This window comes from Nycticebus coucang, chromosome 1 (genome assembly GCF_027406575.1).
Source record: "Nycticebus coucang isolate mNycCou1 chromosome 1, mNycCou1.pri, whole genome shotgun sequence".
NCBI lineage: Eukaryota > Metazoa > Chordata > Mammalia > Primates > Lorisidae > Nycticebus > Nycticebus coucang.
Genome location: NC_069780.1, coordinates 165,467,353 through 165,487,913, shown reverse-complemented (window position 1 = coordinate 165,487,913; position 20,561 = coordinate 165,467,353). Strand labels below are relative to the sequence as shown.

At 41.9% G+C, this 20,561-nt stretch overlaps 1 protein-coding gene across 2 annotated transcripts in view; it reads left to right on the top strand.

Annotated features, from left to right (window-relative positions):
- Window positions 1–20,561, top strand: part of WDR70 (WD repeat domain 70) — a 345,496-nt gene that overhangs the window by 716 nt on the left and 324,219 nt on the right. For both annotated transcript variants that reach the window (XM_053592015.1, XM_053592008.1), the window contains exons 2-4: window positions 13,855–14,099; window positions 14,191–14,256; window positions 20,174–20,257. In XM_053592015.1, coding sequence (XP_053447990.1) covers window positions 14,075–14,099; window positions 14,191–14,256; window positions 20,174–20,257 — 175 coding nt within the window. In that variant the 5' untranslated portion in view covers window positions 13,855–14,074. The remainder of the gene's footprint in view (window positions 1–13,854; window positions 14,100–14,190; window positions 14,257–20,173; window positions 20,258–20,561) is intronic.

The following is a 20,561-nucleotide window of genomic DNA, read 5'->3' as shown; positions in this document are numbered from 1 at the left end:
TAATTTAGTAGATCAATAAATTACTTTAAATTGATCTTTTACCAGGGCGGCGCCTGTGGCTCAGTGAGTAGGGCGCCGGCCCCATATGCTGAGGGTGGCGGGTTCAAACCCGGACCCGGCCAAACAACAACAACAAAAAAAAAAATAGCCGGGCGCTGTGGCGGGCGCCTGTAGTCCCAGCTGCTCGGGAGGCTGAGGCAAGAGAATTGCGTAAGCCCAAGAGTTAGAGGTTGCTGTGAGCCGTGTGAGTGCCGTACAGTGAGACTCTGTCTCTCCAAAAAAAAAAAATGGATCTTTTACCACTTGAATTACTTTTTACTCCTTCAAAAAAGTTTTGACTAAATGTTTGAACAGTAAAAGTTCTGGTTGGGTGCTGTGACTCACGCTTACAAACTTAGTACTTTGGGAGGCCTAGACAGGAGGATCACTTGAGGCCAAGAGTTCAAGACTGGCCTGGGCAACATAGGGTTGGGTGCACATTTGTAGGCCTGATATAGGAAAGTGGACCCCAGAATCTTAACATTTCTGGGGAAGGTTGCAGAGTTACTGGAACTGAGAGTCTCTCCTCTTCTTAAACTATATAAGCTCACTTCCTTCTGGGAGATACCATGGCATTTGTAAACTATCATGGCTCTGCTGAAGTTTTCTTTTAGTACGCTAACACATTATAAGCAGGTTACAGTGAGCAGTGAGGGTAACTTGAGGTTGTTTTTTCATGGTCTTCTTGGGACTAGGTGATTTGGGCTGGTTTCTCAACCACTTATTTCTTTTGAGACCTAGGTTGGGCCTTAAGATTCCATTGAGCAGGGCCTGCCAGTTCCTTATCTCATTCCCTTCTCAGAGTTTATGTACCCCCTTAATCTTAAGAAATTGCTAAAGGATGAAGATCTGACATCCTTAGCTGCTTCACACTGATTTAGAGGAGTGTTGACCTTCTCTATCGTGGGAGGAGTAAATAATCTCTGGATGCCTGATTTAAGGGGCCTAATGGCAGGACATTTTCATGCTCTGAATGGCTGGTGGGAAGGGTTTGGAGCCCTGTTCCAGCATCATGTTTTGGAGGTGTTTTTTTTTTTTTTTTTTTTTTTTTTTTTTTGAGACAGACTCTCACTTTGTCGCCCTTAGTAGAGTGCCATGGCATCATTCCATGGCATCATTGCTCACAGCAACCTCAAAATCTTGGGCTCAAGTGATTTTCTTGCCTCAGCCTCCCAAGTAGCTGGGACTACAGGTGGGCTCGAGTGATTTTCTTGCCTCAGCCTCCCAAGTAGCTGGGACTACAGGTGCCCACCATAACACCTGGCTATTTTTACAGATAGGGTCTTGTTCTAGCTCAGACTGAGGTCAAACCTGTGAGCTCAGCTAATCCAATCACCTCGACCTCCCAGAGTACTAGGATTACAGGCATGAGCCACTGCGCCTAGCGCTCAGATCATTTTTATTTCTTTTTTTTTCTTCTTGAGGCATCAAGTCTGAATCTTACCCAAGGTAGAGTGTGTGGCATCTTCGCTCATTGCAACCTCAAACTCTTGGCTTCAAGCATCCTATGTAGTTGGAACTACAGATGCCTGCCATGGTGCCTCACTAGTTTTTCTATTTTCAGTAGAGACAGGATCTCACTCTTGCTCAAGGTAGTCTTGAACTCCTGAGCTCAAGCAATCCATGCCTGCTTCAGCCTCCCAGAATGCTAGGATTACAGGCATGAGCCACTGTGCCCACAGGAGAGATCTTAAGTTTAGTTAAAGCATCTTCGGTAATCTAGGTAAGAATTTCTAGCCAAGTAGACAAGTTTCTTAGGGTGACTTTATGATAAGTAAAGCCTCCCTAAAGGGCAGCCATTTCAATAGCAACTCCCATCCCAGCAAGTATAAGGTTTATGGCCTTTCTCAGTGAGTGAGGCAAAGTTTTTGTATTGTATCTTTGCTCGTTCATAGTGAAACATCATGCAGGCACAGCATCATCAGTATATGCTGTTGTGTAACCCATGTTAATGATACTACAATTTTATTAGGTGGGGATTTTAGTATCGTAATTAGCTAAAGAACACTATAGGACAACCAAAACAGCTCTAAAGCAATCAAGGCCAGTTTGAGCTGGCCATTTCAGGCAAGAAAGTTTTGAGGCACCCAAGAAAGGGCTAGGTACATCCCTCCCCCTGCTGTTAGTTATCTTGGCACAAGGCTAGCCTGCTTTGTGGCAATTTTGTTGAGCACTCTGTGCTAGCATAGTGTTTCAGTTTCGTGGTGGGGAACCTTTTCCAGTTCTTATAATCATCTTGTTCATTTTTTGCAATACTTCCTGAGCAGGAAACGAGGAGACATTATATCTGTGATCTTTATATTGATTTATATCTCATAGCACACATAGATGTGTGCATATAGTCCTCATCTATAATGTGGGTAACAAAAATAAAGGCAAATGTTATATATGTTAAATAAATTTAACACAAAAATGATTGTGTGAAATACAATCATTATGCCAACTAATGAAACATAGTTCTACCATTTAGAAAAAGAATCAAAGACTCTTAATTTTTCTATGTTATAGATATGAGCACCTAAATTATTTAAAGCATAATTAACATATTTTTATAGATGAAAACAGTGGTTTTCACTAAGGCATATGTCCTACCTTGTGCTGTAGTGAGTATATCTAGAGCCATTCTATTTTGTAAAGCTATTTTTCTTATTTGGATATTTTCTTGACTTAGATGCAAAACATTTTTTATGTGGTTAAGTGCTTTAGCTCTGATTTCAGCCAAAGTAGTAAGTTGGGCAACAGCATTTAATGCTCCTGCCCCAGGGACTAGAATACTTAGGGACTATTCCCACAAAGCCACAGACCCGAGGAAATGAGCTCTCAAGGCCTTTGTATTATTGGTTACTGTGGGTAGAGTTTAATGTATAATTCCTAACAGGAAAGACTAATTTGGGGAAAATGTGGCAACAAGCGTGTGTCATACAGCCACCCAACTCCTAAAGTTGTAATATAAGCTCCAGCTCTTAATGAAGCAGTTTTGTTTCCCTGTCTCATCAGATACCCATATTCTGCTAGTGTGAATACATGCTCAAGGGTGTGGCCATTTCATAAACTGGGAGTGTGTGGAGGAATTTGCAGTATGATTATGTCTTTGTGTACATTGAGGGGCCTTTTGATATGACATCCCATGTTTAGCTATCTTCTATGATGATCTGCATGTAATAGGTCTGTGTTTGTAAAGACATGTCTTTTAGTTTTGCCAACAGTTAGCAGGTGGAAAGTATTTTGAGGTGTAGGTAGCTGCCAGTGATGATTTGTTGGCATTGATGTCTCCTCCTTGGGTACAGTTGCCTCTCCACAACTTAGAGGATATTATCCAGTCATTCTAATTCTGTAATATTAAAGGAAGCACATTCTATGGCATCTCACTCCCACTGGACAAAGGTAGATATCCGAAAACCCAACATTTATTATGGCAGTTGACCACTGATGTTTTCATGGCCCAATATGAACAAAAATGGTCATTTGCCACAAATAGGAAGAATAGCCCTAAAGCAGAGGTCCTCAAACTTTTTAAACAGGAGGCCAGTTCACTGTCTCTCACACCGTTGGAGGGCTGGACTATAGTATAAAAAAAAAAAAAAACTATGAACAAATTCCTATACACACTGTACATATCTTATTTTGAAGTAAAAAAAACAAAACGGGAACAAATACAATCACACTGCCTCAGTGGCCTGCGGGCCGTAGTTTGAGGACCCCTGGAAAGGTTGAAACTCATGCATTTAAAAAGCATTCTCAAGGGGAAATCTATTCCTTATCACATAATTTTTTTTTGAGACAGAGTCTCACTCTGTTACCCCAGGCTAGAGTGCTGTGTGTCATAGCTCATGACAACCTCAAACTCCTGGGTTCAGGCAATTCTCCTACCTCAGCCTCCAAGTAGCTGGGACTACAGGCACCAGTCATGATGCCTGGCTAATTTTTCTATTTTTAGTAGAGATGGGGTCTCACTCTTGCTCAGGCTGGTCTTGAACTCCTGAGCTTAAGCAATCCAACCATTGGCCTTCCAGAGTGCTAGGATCACAGGCATGAGCCACTGTACCTGGGCTTCCTTATAACATTATTACTGATGCATTTTCTCTTATAGGCCCTGTTAGGGAAGCTGCTGTAGGCTTTGAGCCTGGCTTGCGGTACTGTATGTGGCTTTTTTCTGCAGAAATTGGCCCAACAGCCATTGGATAGGTTTCTGGCCTTGTGCATGTCACTCTGACTATACTGGCTCCAGGTAGTATTTGTGTCTTTTCATTTTTTTATTTTTATTTTTGTAGAGACAGAGTCTCACTTTACCACCTTCAGTAGAGTGCCATGATGTCACGGGACTCACAGCAACCTCTAGCTCTTGGGCTTCCATGATTCTCCTGCCTCAGCCTCCCGAGCAGCTGGGACTACAGGCGCCCACCACAACGCCCGGCTATTTTTTGGTTGCAGTTCAGCCGGGGCTGGGTTTGAACCTGCCACCCTCGGTATATGGGGCTGGCGCCCTACTCACTGAGCCACAGGCGCCACCCGTATTAGTGTCTTTTAAGGAGCACAGTTGGGGTTACCTCATCCTTAGCTGCTTTTATGTCAACGTCTGCCACCATAAATCTGAATCATTGAAGAGGCACCTTCTAGTACAATGTTAGGTCCTGTAACCATCACCACTTATCAGTTCTGTTGGTGTTCTCAGGAGCATAGTTTGGCTATCTGCTTCAAGAGCATGGCTCTGAGTCACAGTAGCAACTCTGAGAGTTTGCAGAGCCTCTTTTATAGTCCTTGCCAACAATTTCATAAAGAGCAATGCCATGTGTGGTCGTGGGTGACCCACTTAAAGCCCATATAGCCCCCAGGAGATTCTTAGTCTAGGACCTTAAAGAGCTGCCCTTGGACAGATGTAACTTATAGACCATTTTATTTCTTTATATTAGACCTATGCCTGTTGGATTATCCAGCAGATGAAATCTCTAGTCTATATTTTATTTCATTGCTTATTTATGAATGTTGTGACCTGTGAAATGGGAACCTTGATCACTAACAGTTCTTTAAAACACTTTAGGTAACATAAGAGCAAAAAACAAACACCAAAGGCAGGTTACAATGTTAATTTATGTATAATCATTGAGGATTTTGTTACACAAATCATTACCATTTGAATCCAAGGATATAGAAACATTTGTATCAGAATGTTTTTGCAGTCTTTTTAGAGACTTAACACCTGTTTTAAAAAAATACTTATAAATTGGTTCGGTGCCTGTAGCTCAAGTGGCTAAGGCGCCAGCCACATACACCTGAGTTGGTGGGTTCGAATCCAGCATGAGGCCCGCCAAACAACAATGACAGCTGCGACCTGTCCCAGCTCCTTGGGAGGCAGAGGCAGAATTGCTTGAGCCCAGCAGTTGGAGGTTGCTGTGAGCTGTGATGCAACGGCACTCTACCCAGGGCGACAGCTTGAGGCTCTGTCTCAAAAAACAAAACAAAAAAAAAAAAAACAAACTTATAAATCATTATGTAGTTCTGATGATGACAGGAAAAGAAAGCGTACAGGTAGCTAAACATTTAAATTATCTAGGAACATATTAATTTAGATAGAAGTAAAACTATTAAATGAGTCTTTTTTTTTTTTGTTGTTGGAGACAAGAGAGTCTCACTTTGTCACCCTCAGTAGAGTGCTATGGCATCATAGTTCACAGCAACCTCCAATTCTTGGGCTCAAGCAATTTTCTTGCTTCAGCTTCCCAAGTAGCTGGGACCACAAGTGTCCGCCACAATACCCGGCTATTTGTAGAGATGAGGTCTCACTCTGACTCAGGCTGGTCTTGAACCTGTGGATCTCAGGCAATCCACAACTTGGCCTCTCAGAGTGCTAGGATTACAGGCGTAAGCCATTACACTGGGACTTATTAAATGACTCTTACTGTCTCTGAATGCAAGCCTGGTCCTTTGTCTTGTAAGAGTAGTTATTTTGATTTTCGCCTCTTCTTGAGTCTGAAAATAAGAGTTTGATGTTAAATGACTATGAATCAAGACCTTGTATCTTAACAGCTAAGGGTTAGTTAACAATATTTGATTTTGAGGACATTTGTCCCTGATGTCAAAAGACTGAAAACACTTGATCAAAACAAAAGCAGAGGCCACAGGTCACTGTAAAAGTCCCATCTATTCCAGGGGCTAAGTCAGCCCAGGATTTTGAGATTGTAGTCTGAGCAGATGACGCCAATACACTTAAACTCTACCAGGGCACAGAGAGTGAGATTCTGCCTCAAAAGAAAAAAGTTCTATGATGTTACAAATCTATATTCATAATTTTACAAAGCAGATGTAACAGGAAAATTAGATTTTTCTTTCTTTTAGACAGTCTCAAGCTGTCACCCTGGGTAGAGCATCGTGGCGTCATAGCTCACAGCAACTTCCAACTCTTGGGCCCAAGCAATCCTCTTGCCTTAGTTTTTCTATTTTTAGTAGAGATGGGGGGTGGGCGGCCTCACTTTTGCTCAGGCTGATCTCGAACTTGTGAGCTCAAGCTATCCACCCACCTCGGCCACCCAGAGTGCTAGGATTATAGGCATGAGCCACTGTGCCTGGCTAAAAATTAGATTTTTTGAATTATTGGTGTATAACTAGGCAATCGGTTCTCCTACTGTCAATGTACTTTTATTTGGTAGACCACAGATCAAAAACTGATGTTCTGGGCTCGGCGCCTGTGGTTCAAGTGGCTAAGGCACCAGCCACATACACCTGAGCTGGCAGGTTCAAATCCAGCCCGGGCCTGCCAAACGACGACGGCTGCAACCAAAAAATAGCCAGGCGTTGTGGCAGGCGCCTGTAGTCCCAACTACCTGGGAGGCTGAGGCAGGAGAATCGCTTGAGCCCAGGAGTTGGAGGTTTCTGTGAGCTGTAATGCCACAGCACTCTACCCAGGGCTGTTTTTTGAGACTCAGTCTCAAAAAACAAACAAACAAAAAAAAACAAAAAAACTAATGTTCTGGCACAGTGTTTGTTTTTAATTTGAGACAAAATACACAATTTATAGTTTTCAACTTCACATGTTGGACAATTTAGCAACATTGGTCTGATATTCCTATGCAACTACAAAATCCCCACAAGTCTAATCTGACTATTTGTATTCATTTACACATTGCCTTTGGCTGCTTTCCTACTAGAAATGCTGAGTGGAGTAGTTGCTTCAAGATATCACAAGGCTGCAAAGGCTCAAATACTCTCTGGCCCTTTACAGGAAAATTTTGCTGGCCTCTTCTCTAGAGTAGAGATTGTCAAGCTTTTTGGTCTCAGGATCCCTTGATAACTCTTAAAAATTATTCAGAGCTGGGCAGAGTGGCTCATGCCTGTAATCCCAGCACTCTGGGAGGCCGAGCAGGCGGATCACCTGAGCTCACAGGTTTGAGACCAGCCTGAGCTAGAGTGAGATCTCCTCTCTAAAAATAGCTAGGCATTGTGGGCACCTGTAGTCCCAGCTACTTGGGAGGCTGAGGCAAGAGAAATACTTGAGCCCAAGAGTTAGAGGTTGCAGGCTTGGGTGCCGGTGGCAGCTTCAAACCTGTCCCGGGCCTGCTAAACAACGACAACTGCACCAAAAATTAGCCAGGCATTGTGGTGGGCGCCTATAGTCCCAGCTACTTGGGAGACTGAGCAAGAGAATCACTTAAGCCTGAGAGTTTGAGGTTGCTGTGAGTTGCGATGCCACGGCACTCTACCGAGGGTGACATAGTGAGACTTTGTCTCAAAAAAAGAAAAAAGAAAAAAAGAGTTGGAGGTTGCTGTGAGCTAGGATGCCACAGCACTCAACCAGGGGCAACAAAGAGTGAGACTCTTGTCTCAAAAAACAAAAATTATCCAAGATTGCAAAGAGCTTTTGTTTTGTATGGATTGGGTTTATTAATATTTGTGAATAATTAATAATGAAAATTAAAAATTAAAAAAATTAACTAAAATAAACCTAATCTATTTTAATATGTAAATAACACTTTTTTTAGTGAGAAATCACTATGGTTTTTAAAACTAAAAGAAGAAGAATGACTTTATATTTTTGCAAATCTCTAATGTCTAGCTTAACAAGAGATAGCTGGATTCTCATATCTTTATCTGCTGTTATTATGTTGTAACACTTTATTTAGTTGAAGAATTATGAAGATAATATGGCCTCATTCAATTAAGTAGTTGGACAAAGGAAAAGTATTTTAATGGTCTTTTTAGACGCTTGTGCACAATACTCATTTTTGGTTCCGTACAAAGTCTTGACAAGTGTTGATTCTTTCCCTTGTTTCTTTGTTAAGCAGATAAAGGCAATTTTATTTAAATGACTGATCTATCTAATCACTGAGGCTACTATGTACAGAGAAGAGAAGAGGAGCTTTATTTCTTGGTCTTTTCCTCCTGGGACAGAGTCCTGATGAGTGCCTCCTTCTTGGCTTGGAGGCTCCTTCTTTGTGCTTGTGTGCTTCCTTGGTGTTACAACTACAGGCCTGGTCACACAGAGCTTCTTGTGGGCCTTATCTGTTTTCAGCTTGTGGATGTGTGTCATGAGAATCTGCTTGTTTTTTTTTTCATTTTTATTTTTATTTTTTCATTTTTCATTTTCATTTTTCATTTTTCATTTTTATTTTTCCTGTTACATAAATTATCCCATTTACTACATAGGCGTGTGTCATCTGAAAAGGTATTGGTCTTTTAATTTCTTCATTCTTCTGATGGCAGACTTCATTGTAAAAGCAAAAGTGGTGTGGGTGTTGTAGATCCAGGAACCACAGTGTTAGATCCCCACAACTTGGTCTCTTCATCTTGGTTTTTCCACAGAATGAGCAAGTGTACTTGGCGTGCTGCCTCATTTCAATTTTCTTCACTATTTTCTGGAGGGTGGCGCCAGACTGGTCCTGTATTTACAGATGATCCTGACCTTCTTGGTGTGTTTACCCATGTTGCCATGAACCAGATCCCATGCTTATTTTTTTTCTTGTTACCCATGCTTATTTTTTTTTTTTTAATGTTCCCCTTTACCTTAAGGTACAGGCTATGATATGTGTGGCAGTCAGTCTCCTGAGCAGTCAGAAAGAATTCTTGTCCTGGGTGGCACCTGTGGTTCAGTGGGTGGGGCGCCGGCCCTATATACAGAGGGTGGTGGATTCAAGCCCAGCCCTGGCCAAGCTGCAACAAAAAAATAGCCAGGCGTTGTGGCGGACGTAGTCCCGGCTACTCGGGAGGCTGAGCTGGGAGAATCGCCAGAGACTGAGGATTTGGAGGTTGCTGTGAGCTGTGACGCCACAGCATTCTACCGAGGGTTAATAAGTGAGATTCTGTCTCAAAAAAAAAAAAAAAAAAAGGAATTCTTGTCCTCTTCATCCAGGTTAACTTCTCTGGCATTCAAGCACTGACCATACCCTTTCACTTACCTATGCCCATGTACCTGTCTTTCTGGTGGTAAAAGGTGTTTTGCCAGCATCAAACCTGGGAATGTGCAGTCATAGGTTTGTGGATGGTCACCTCATCTTTGATCAGTTTCCAGATGTGCTGATGGGAGTTGATGTTGGTGATTTTGGTGATCTCATTGGGATTGAATCAGATCTCCTTTTGTCACAGCAGAGGTCACTGGAGGCAAGCCTCTCATGAAGCTTGAGGATACTCATGGCTTCAGCCATAGCAGAAAGGGAAGAACCTACAAGTGGCAGTTTCTCAAATTTAATTATGAAGTGTATATTGAAACCATCAGTAATTTTTTTGTACTATACTACATTAAAATCCACTTGTGTAGCTTTGCTTGGATCTTTTAACCATGTAGGATTCTGTATAATTATATGTCTGTTATTTGGGAAACATTGCGTTACTGAGTTATGTAGATTTTTTTTTTTTTTTTAGACAGCCTTACTCTGTCTTCCTGGGTAGAGGCCTGTGGCATCATAGCTCATAGCAACCTCAAATTCTTGGGCTTCAACAATCCTATTGCCTCACCCTTCTGAGTAGCTGGGACTATAGGAGCCCACCACTCTGCCCTGCTAGTTTTTCTTTTCTTTTTTTTTTGAGGCAGAGCCTCAAGCTGTCACCTCGGGTAGAGTGCCATGGCATCACAGCTCAGAGCAACCGCGAACTCCCGGGCTTAAGCGATTCTCTTGCCTATGCTTCCCAAGTAGCTGGGACTATAGGCGCTCGCCACAATGCCTGGCTATATTTTGGTTGCAGCCATCATTGTTTGGCAAGCCGGGGCTGGATTCTGACCCGCCAGCTCAGGTGTGTGTGACTGGTGCCTTAGCTGCTTGAGCCACTGGAACTGAGCCTAGTTTTTCTATTTTTTATTTTTTTTTTTTGTAGAGACAGAGTCTCACTTTATGGCCCTCGGTAGAGTGCTGTGGCATCACACAGCTCACAGCAACCTCCAACTCCTGGGCTTAAGTGATTCTCTTGCCTCAGCCTCCCAAGTAGCTGGGACTACAGGCGCCCGCCACAATACCCAGCTATTTTTTGGTTGCAGTTCAGCCGGGGCCGGGTTTGAACCCTCCACCCTCAGTATATAGGGCCAGCGCCTTACCAACTGAGCCACAGGCGCTGCCCAGTTTTTCTATTTTTAATAGAGCCGGGGTCTCACTCTTGCTCAGGCTGGTCTCAATTTCCTGAGCTCAAGTAATCCACCCACCTTAGCCTCCCAGACTGCTAGGATTACAGGCATGAGCCATCATGTCTGGCCCAATCCTATTTTTCTTTCTTTCTTTTTTTTTTTTAGTTAGAGACAGAGTCTCACTTTGTCACCCTTAGTAGAGTGCTGTGGCGTCACAGCTCACAGCAATCTCCAGCTCTTGGGTTTAGGCGATTCTCTTGCCTCAGTCTACCGAGTAGCTGGGACTACAGGCGCCCACCACAATGCTATTTTTTTGTTGCAGTTTGCTGGGGCTGGGTTCAAACCCGCCACCCTCGGTATATGGGGCCGACACCCTACTCACTGAGCCACAGGCGCTGCCCTAATCCTATTTTTCATATTACATGACTAGATACTTTTTGGACAGCCCTCCTATAATATTACTTTATAAGCATTAACTCATAAAAATAAAAGAAGAAAAACAAATCAGAACCCTTGTCCAGGAAAATATAATAAAATAAAAATAAAGAAATATAATCAACCACCAGCAAAACCTATGACACGATAGGTAATATGAAAGTATAATCCATTTAAATGAGAAAACTGAAACACATAGAGATGAAATGACTCTAACTCACCATAGCTCACATTATCAAAACCAGGGTTTGAAGCCAGACATTTTGGTTCTTGAACTCATTTACTTAACACTATGCTATGTTGCCTGTCAGATATTTGAGTGATGAATAAATTTACTCATTTGCTCCAAGAAAACCGAAGTTGCCCTCTTACGCTTAACAATTACGATTACGAAAATATTTCATGCAGGGCGGCGCCTGTGGCTCAGTGAGTAGGGCGCTGGCCCCATATACCGAGGGTAGCGGGTTCAAATCCGGCCCTGGCCAAACTGCAACAAAAAACAAACAAACAAAAAACCCCTCACATCCATTGAAAAATGAAAAGCTGAGGCAAGAGTATCACATGAGCCCAGGAGTTTAAGGTTGCTGTGGGCTGTGACACCATGACTTTCTACCGAGGGCAACAAAGTGAGACTCTGTCTAAAAAAAAAAAAAAAGAAAGAAAATATTTCATGCAGATAAAAACAGAAAAGAAATAATTTAATGCAGATGTCAACACTAGTGCAATTATACTTCCATCCTTTATCAATAGCAAATGCATTTTGTGATTTTTCTCTAATGATCACAATTACCTGTTCACAGTGGTGGAGGATATCTATCTTCCATTTTTCTTCCTTTTTTTCTTCCAGTACTTTGTTGTTTAAAATCTTATATATCATTTAAAACCATAAGCTGGGGAGATGAAACAGCTATTTATGAGTCACACAATGAAATGTTTCATAAAGTTCAATTTCAGTATCTAATGTCTACTTATCTGTACTTAGGAAAGAGACAATGGCATTATTAATAACTTATTTTGTTAAAGGCACAATGAACTAGCCTATTGATTGGAGTTCACATTGATTTAGTGGTTTAGTAATCTCTTGAAATAAAACCATACTTTGTTGCCTCAAATAATATAACATCCTGCACATATTAGGAGTAGCTTTTGCCTTCACAACTACTTTATTTCTTTTATTCATTCACTCATTTAACAAATACTCAGTACCTGCTCAGGCATTGTGTTGTCAAGAAAGGGTACTAAGTTACATGATATATGAAGGGATTTAACTTAGTTGGAAAAGTTCTATAAAGATCTGCGAATGCTTATGAGAGAAAGTGATGTTTAATTTGAGACCTGAAAGATGAGTAGGGTAAAATCAAGGGCATGTACATTTCTAAAGAGTCAGAACTTTTGAGACACTGTATTCTGAGGCTACCTATAGAACTGAAAGATGGCTAGTGTGGAAGAAAATAGAAAAAGATGAAGTTGGAAAGGCTTTGAAGGGCATGTTAATTCTTTTGAATTTTGGAGGGGCACAGTAGCTCACACCTGTAATCCTAGCACTCTGGTAAGCTGAGGTGGGTGGATTGCTTGAGCTAGGAAGTTTGAGATCAGCCTGAGCAAGAGGGAGACCCTAGCTCTACTAAAAATAGAGAAAATTGGCCAGACATCTGGACAGGTGACTGTAGCCACAGCTACTCAACAGGCTGAGGCAGGAGGATCACTTGAGCTCAAGAGTTTGAGGTTGCTAAGAGCTATGATGATGCCACTGCACTCTATCCAGTGTGACAGAGTAAGACTCTGCCTCCAAACAAAACAAAACAAAAAAATCAACTTTTGAATTTTATTGTAAGAGAGGTGGAAATAATATTAGACTTGACCATTATCAGTAAGGGTATATAGTTAAAACATAAGTTGAGATAGGGGACTAAAGTTAGTAGTGGGGCTAATGAATAACTTTATGAAAAATTTTTAGTCAGCAACATTAGGAATAAACAATTTTACTAGACTTCAGAGATATAAAAAATAAATCATACACCATCAATTCATAGCATAGATAAGAAGTCAAGGTGTAAAGAAATTACAACCAATATGAATTGAAAATATATGTGTATAAAATGTTTTAGGAACCCATACTCTATAACCAAGCATGGCTAATAGTCAGTGGGAGTCTTTTTTTTTTTTTTGGGGGTTTTTGGCCAGGGCTAGGTTTGAACCTACCACCTCTGGCATATGGGACCGCCGCCCTACTCCTTGAGCCACAGGCGCCACCCATGGGAGTCTTTATATAAGAGCATGACTTTAGAGAACATTTTCTTTTCTTTCTTTGTTTTTGAGACAGTCTCACTATGTCACCCTCAGTAGGGTGCTGTGACATCACAGCTCGCAGCAACCTCCAACTCTTGGCCTTAAGCAATTCTCTTGCCTCAGTCTCCCAAGTAGCTGGGACTACAGGAACCTGCCACAACGCCCGGCTAATTTTTTAAGTTATCATTGTTGCTTAGCTGGTCCTGACCAGGTTCCAACCTGCCACCCTTGGTGCATGTGGCCGGGGCCGTAACCGCTGTGCTATGGGCGCCGAGCCTTTAGAGAGCATTTTCTGACAAATCCCTTAGCTTCTCAGGTCGTTTTAGCTTTCTTCAAAGTGCTTTACCGTAATGTGGTAGGTATTCATTTTCTTCCTTAAAATATACTGAAAAGGTGAAGAACTCCATAGAGAACGATAAAGCGCAAAGGCAAGATTATTGACTTCTCTTTATAGTTCTGTGAGGATTAAGAGTCACCTTGGTGAACGCGTCTTAAAAAGGAAAGGGTGTTGTTATGCATAAATCCCAATACTTTCTCCCCCTCCCTAGGTTTAAGTTGGAGTCGGCCTTGGTGGCGGTTCCCCGCCCACCCGCAAGGGCGGCGCTGCGCAGAAAGTCGTGGTTCCCTTGTGGAAGGCACCGCTCTTGGCGTTGGCCCGGACACTGACGCTGGGAAGTGCTACTTCCTCCTGGGTTTGTGGCGGTTTTGCAGTAAGTCGGCTGCTGCTGTTTGGGATACGACTGTGGCTGGTACTGCGGTGTGCTAGCCATGGAGCATTCCGGGCCCAGCGAAGGTAGGTTTCGTGAGACGAGTCCGGGCAGGGTGGGCCGTGCTGGGAAGCTGAGGGCACCGGGCTAACGAGGACTCCTCTTCTCTTGCTCCAGTGACAGGCTCAGACGCCTCGGGATCGGACCCGCAGCTGGCAGTCACCATGGGCTTCACGGGGTTCGGTGAGTGACTGTCCTAGGCAGACCCCTGTCTCCTTTTGTAGAGGTTTTAGGAGCAGTGGGTTGAGAGAGGGGAGCGAGCTGTCATTTCTATCGGCACTTTCCACTGTACCAACTCGTAATGTCTTTAATTCTTGTGTATACCTTGCTGTTTCTGGACACTTTTCCCCATTTGCCTTTTAGCCGGCTTGTTTGTTGGAATCAGCTCAGGTGACGCAAGAAGCTCTGAGAGAAAGGAAGATTTAACCCACTTGGAGGATGTTTGCGTCCTAAGCCTGAGAACTAAGGATCGAGTATTCCTTATAGAGATGATGGCTCCTAGGGCAGCATATGGGCCATTGCGTGATTCTCTAATGGTTATATACAGGCCTTTTTGATTCAGTTCTTTCTCCTCCAAAATCTTCACTTTAGGCTCTCTGTCCTGGTCATGGCATCTTATGAAGTTAAGAAAAAAGTCTCCAACAGATATACTCACTTGTTAAAAACATTACAGTCGGTAATACTCAAATGTAAATTGTTTTTCCATAATTGGGTCTTGGAGAGAATTAATGTTAGGCTGGCTAATGTGTCTAAGATTGCCTGTTCATTTATTTATTTGACTAATGGCTTGAGTCACATATTTACTATTTTCTAGGTGTTGAGATCTACAAAAGACTAATTATAGTACTTGTTTTTTCACTTGTTTTTTAAAGCTTCCCTCTTTAATGTCAAAAATAACACTTATTGTCTGGGCACAGTGGCTCACATCTGTAACCCCAGCACTTTGTGAGGCTGAGGTCAGGAGTTTGAGACCAGCCTGAGTAACATAGTGCGACCCCCACCCCTACAAAAAAATAGAAAAATAAGCAAGATGTGGTGGTATGTGCCTGTAGTCCCAGGTAGTTGGAAGGGTGAGGCAGAAACATCACTTGAGCTCAGCCTAGAGAGTTTTCAGCTGAATTGAACTATGATGACACTACTGCATTGTAGTTCGGGGACAGAGTGAAACTCTGTCTCAAAAAAACAAAAAACACATATTAATAGCTGAAAATCCAGAGAAGGCAATTAATTGCAAAGAAAAAACTAAAAGTTTGGGAGGCTGAGGCAAGAGAATCGCTGAAGTCCAGGAGTTGGAAGTTGCTGTGAGCTGTGTAAGGCCACGGCACTCTACCAAGGGCCATAAAATGAGACTCTGTCCCTACAAAAAAAAACAAAAAAAAACCAAAAAAACCCTAAAAGTCATACTTTCATGATCAAGAAAACAAGACTTAAAGTTTAATTTGCTTTTCAATCTTTTCTGTTGTATATTTAGAAAAATTAACACACTTATGAATAAGTTTATATTATTTTTAAATACAATATTTTGAAGATTTTCTCATAAGATACTCTTCCAAAACAATGTTTTTTTTTTTTGAGACAGAGTCTCACTTTGTCACCCTCATTCACAGCAACCTCAAACTCTTGGGCTCAAGCAGTTCTTTTGCCTCAGCTTCTGGAGTAGCTAGGAGTACAGGTGCCTGCCACAATGCCTGGCTATTTTTAGAGACGAGGTCTCGCTCTGGCTCAGACTGGTCTCAAACCTGTAAGCTCAGGCAGTCCTCTGGCTTCAGCCATCCAGAGTGCAAGGATTACAGGTGTGAGCCACCGTGCTTGACCCCTCTGAAACATTTTTTTTTTTTTTTGTAGAGACAGAGTCTCACTGTACCACCCTCGTGTAGAGTGCCGTGGCGTCACACGGCTCACAGCAACCTCTAACTCTTGGGCTTACGCGATTCTCTTGCCTCAGCCTCCTGAGCAGCTCCTCTGAAACATTTTTAATGAACAAATAGTAAACGGTCTAATAGAGGTGTTATAGTGTGTAATACATTTAAACTTTTCCCTGTATACTTTCTTTTCTTTCTTTTTTTTTATTAAATCATAACTGTATACATTGATATGATCATGGGGCATCATACACTTGCTTCATAGACCATTTGACACATTTTTATCACAGTGGTTAACGTAGCCTTTCCAGCGTTATCTCAGTTACTGTGCCAAAACCTTTACATTCTACATTTACCAAGTTTCGCAAATACCCCTGTAAGATGCACCACAGGTGTGATCCCACCGATCCCCCTCCCTCTACCCACCCTTTTCTTTTTTATTGTTGGGGATTCATTGAGGGTACAATAAGCCAGGTTACACTGATTGCAATTGTTAGGTAAACCCTGTATACTTTATAATTTTAACTTACCAATAATGCTAAAGTGAACATTGTTATGAATAACACTTTTCTTTCTTTTTGTATGTAGATTTTTGATGTGTGTTTCTTTAGGGCAGATTTCTAAAAAGAAGGCTACTTTATTCAGAAATACAAATATTAAAAAAGTAATTAAAAATGGGTATTTTTTCTTCTTGGTACTTATTACCATAATACCCTCCAGAAAAGTTTCAGTGTACACCAAAGTAAAAAAATGTAAGAATACCGTTTTTGTCATATCCCTACCAAGGCAGGAATAAATACGATTCTTTTAAAAAACCAATCAAAGCAATCAAAGTAAATAAAAGCTTGCTAGCCCAATACATGAATGATGTTTTCTCTTTACTTTCCATTTAAAATTATAAAGTGCTGGCTCAGCGCCTGTAGCACAGTGGTTACAGCACCAGCCACATACACTGAAGGTGGTGGGTTTGAACCTAGCCCAGGCCAGCTAACCAACAATGGCAACTGTAACAAAAAATAGCTGGGTGTTGTGGTTGGCGCCTGTGGTCCCAGCTGCTTGGGAGGCTGAGGTAGGAGAATCGCTTGAGCCCAAGGGTTTGAGGTTGCTGTGAACTGTGACACCACGCACTCTATTGAGGGTGACATAGTGAGACTCTGCCTCAAAAAAAAAAAAAAAATTTATAAGTGCTATTCATCTAAATGTGGATTTGGCCAGGCCTGGTAGCTCACACTTATAATCCCAGCACTCTGGGAGGCTGAGGTGGGTGGATTCCTCGAGGCCAGGAGTTTGAGACCAGCCTGGGCAATATGGTGAGACTCTTGTCTCTGCCAAAAGTAAACATTAAAAAATTAGTCAGGCATGGTGGCAAGTGACTGTAGTCCTAGCTATCTGGCAGGCTGAGGCAAGAGGATCCCTTGAGCCCAAGATTTGAAGGTGAGTTATGATTGTGCCACTGTACTCCAGCCTGGGTGACAGAGTGAGATCTATCTCTAAAAACAAAACAAAACAAATATTGAGATTCTTCCTCATTTCCCTGAACCTTTCTCAAGGTTTTGGTTTTGAGCAGTAGATATTAATTCTATGATAATAATGTAACATTAGATTTATATGTTTGAGGACGTATACATGTTGGCCTTGGGTTGTGTTTATACATACTTGGTCTATAGATTTTATTTCATTTTATGTTATTTTGAGATAGAGTCTTACTCTGTTGCCCGGGCTGGAGTATAGTGGCATAATCATAGCTCAGTGTACCCTTGAACACTGAGGGGCTCTAGCCATCTTCCTGCTTCACCTTCCTGACTAGCTGGGATTATAAGGATGTGCTACTATGCCTGTTTTTTTTTTCTTTTTTTGTAGACATGGGATCTTACTACGTTGCTCAGGCTGGTCTTGAACTACTGGTCTCAAGAGATCCTCCTTTCTTGGCCTCCCAAAGTGTTGGGATTACAGGCATGAGCCACCACAGTTAGCCAGTCTATAACTTTTGTTTCTTTTTTTTTTTTTTTTTTGTAGAGACAGAGTTTCACTTTATGGCCCTTGGTAGAGTGCCGTGGCATCACACAGCTCACAGCAACCTCCAACTCCTGGGCTTAAGCGATTCTCTTGCCTCAGCCTCCCAAGTAGCTGGGACTACAGGCGCCCGCCACAACGCCCGGCTAGCCAGTCTATAACTTTTTTTTTTGTTTTTTTTTTGTAGAGACAGAGTCTCACTTTATGGCCCTCGGTAGAGTGCCGTGGCCTCACACAGCTCATAGCAACCTCCACCTCCTGGGCTTAAGCGATTCTCTTGCCTCAGCCTCCCAAGTAGCTGGGACTACAGGCGCCCGCCACAACGCCCGGCTATTTTTTGGTTGCAGTTCAGCCGGGGCCGGGTTTGAACCCGCCACCCTTGGTATATGGGGCCGGTGCCTTACCGACTGAGCCACAGGCGCCGCCCCAGTCTATAACTTTTAAAATCCTCTATCCCAGTATCTTATTCCTCTATTCTAGAATGAAAAAGGCATGGTTGACATGTTTATGCCAAGTAGGAGAATGCTTTAAGTGTTCTGTTAAAGTTACTGGGAATCAGCTCCAGTTCCTTTGCTTTATTTCTCACATTTAGTGTGTGGGAATTTTATTATTACATTTAAGATAATGTACTATAAAAAAGTTACCATTTGAGGGTGGCGCCTGTGGCTCAGTGGGTAGGGCGCTGGCCCCATATACTAAGGGTGGTGGGTTCGAACCTGGCCCCGGCCAAATTGCAACAAAAAATAGCTGGGTGTTGTGCGGGAGCCTGTAGTCACAGCTACTCGGGAGGCTGAGGCAAGAGAATCACCTAAGCCCAGGAGTTGGAGGTTGCTGTGAGCTGTGGCGCAACGGCACTCTACTGAGGGTGATAAAGTGAGACTCTGTCACTAAAAAAAAGTTACCATTTATATATATGTATATGTATTTTTTTTTTACTGCTTCTAAAACAAATTACCCCAAGTTTAGTGGCTTAAAAAAATGCAGATTTATTGTTTCATGGTTCTGTAGGCGAGAAGATAGACTGTGATGATTTTTCTGCTTCAAACTATCAAGGCCGAAATCAAGGTGTCAGCAGGCCTAGGCTTTTACCTGGAGATTCTGGCAGGAAGAGGGAGATTTTACTTTTCATGTTCATACAATTACTTTCAGTAGGGCAGGGGTATCTATTTCCCTCCTGGCTATCAGGCTGTCCCTTAGTTTCTTAAAATACCTGCTGTGCTTCTCACATAGTCCCCTTCATCTTCAAGCCAGCAGCACTGCTTCAAGTTCTCACATTTCAGATGTCTCTAATGACTTCTGCTATATCTGTTCTGCATTTTTGCTTTTAAGGGCCATGTAAGATAATCTCCCTATTTTAAAGTTCATAATTTTAGTTATATCTGTAAAGTATCTTTTGACATGTCTTGTAACATTTTCACAGGTTCCACAGACTAAGTATGGACATTCTCTATTCTGCCTAACATGCCAGTATTGTTTCCAGTGGATAGGAGTGGAGCAGATCCACATAAATTAGAGAAGGCTGGGAAACTTGACTAGTTAATGATACTTTAGTGAAGAAATTGTTATTAAGAATTATCTGTTAAAAAAATATATCTGTGAATTGGTGGGACCACATCTACAGTGCATTTTACGGGATACATGTTAAATTTACTAAGTGGAGAATATAAATGTCTTAACACAATAACTAAGAAAATGTGGTGAAGGCTATGTTACCCAGTTTTATGAGAATATTTCAAATGATATATAAAATCAGCACATTGTACCCCATGATTGCATTAATGTACACAGCTATGATTTAATAAAAGAAAAAAAAAATCTGTGGCAGCGCCTGTGGCTCAGTGAGTAGGGCGCCGGCCCCATATGCCGAGGGTGGTGGGTTCAAACCCAGCCCTGGCCAAACTGCAACAACAAAAAAATAGCCAGGTGTTGTGGTGGGCGCCTGTAGTCCCAGCTGCTCGGGAGGCTGAGGCAAAGAGAATCACATAAGCCCAAGAGCTGGAGGTTGCTGTGAGCCGAGGGCAGTAAAGTGAGACTTTGTCTCTACAAAAAAAAAAAAAAAAAAAATCCGTGAAAAAAACTCTTCCTTGATGTTTGTGGTTGTCTTGGAACTTTGCTATAAAATGGACAAACTAAGTAGTTCCTGATTAATCATTAAGTACTGAGTACCTAAAGTTTGACCAGCTTATTGAAAGATAATTACAGCCTGTCACTTGTTCTTGTTTTAGGAAAAAAAGCTCGCACTTTTGACTTGGAAGCAATGTTTGAACAAACTCGAAGAACAGCTGTGGAAAGAAGTCGTAAAACACTGGGTAAGTTCAGATATTTGTCCTTTTATTGGCTTAAATATTGCGTTTACACAATATGTTGGCAATTATAAGACAGAAAATTACAAAATTATTCAAAAGTCCCTATGCATCGATTTATTTGGAAGCAGAACGTAAAGGTATTTTATTTTTCTATAAAACATGGTAAAAGTATATCTAAGTATATCTAAGTAGGATAAGAAGGTCTGAATACTAAAATCTTTTTAAAGTATGTTCTACGAAAAAACAAGGATTCTCAATTAATTTATAGGAATCAGAAAAGCAATTTATTACCTGTCCTCCTGCCTCT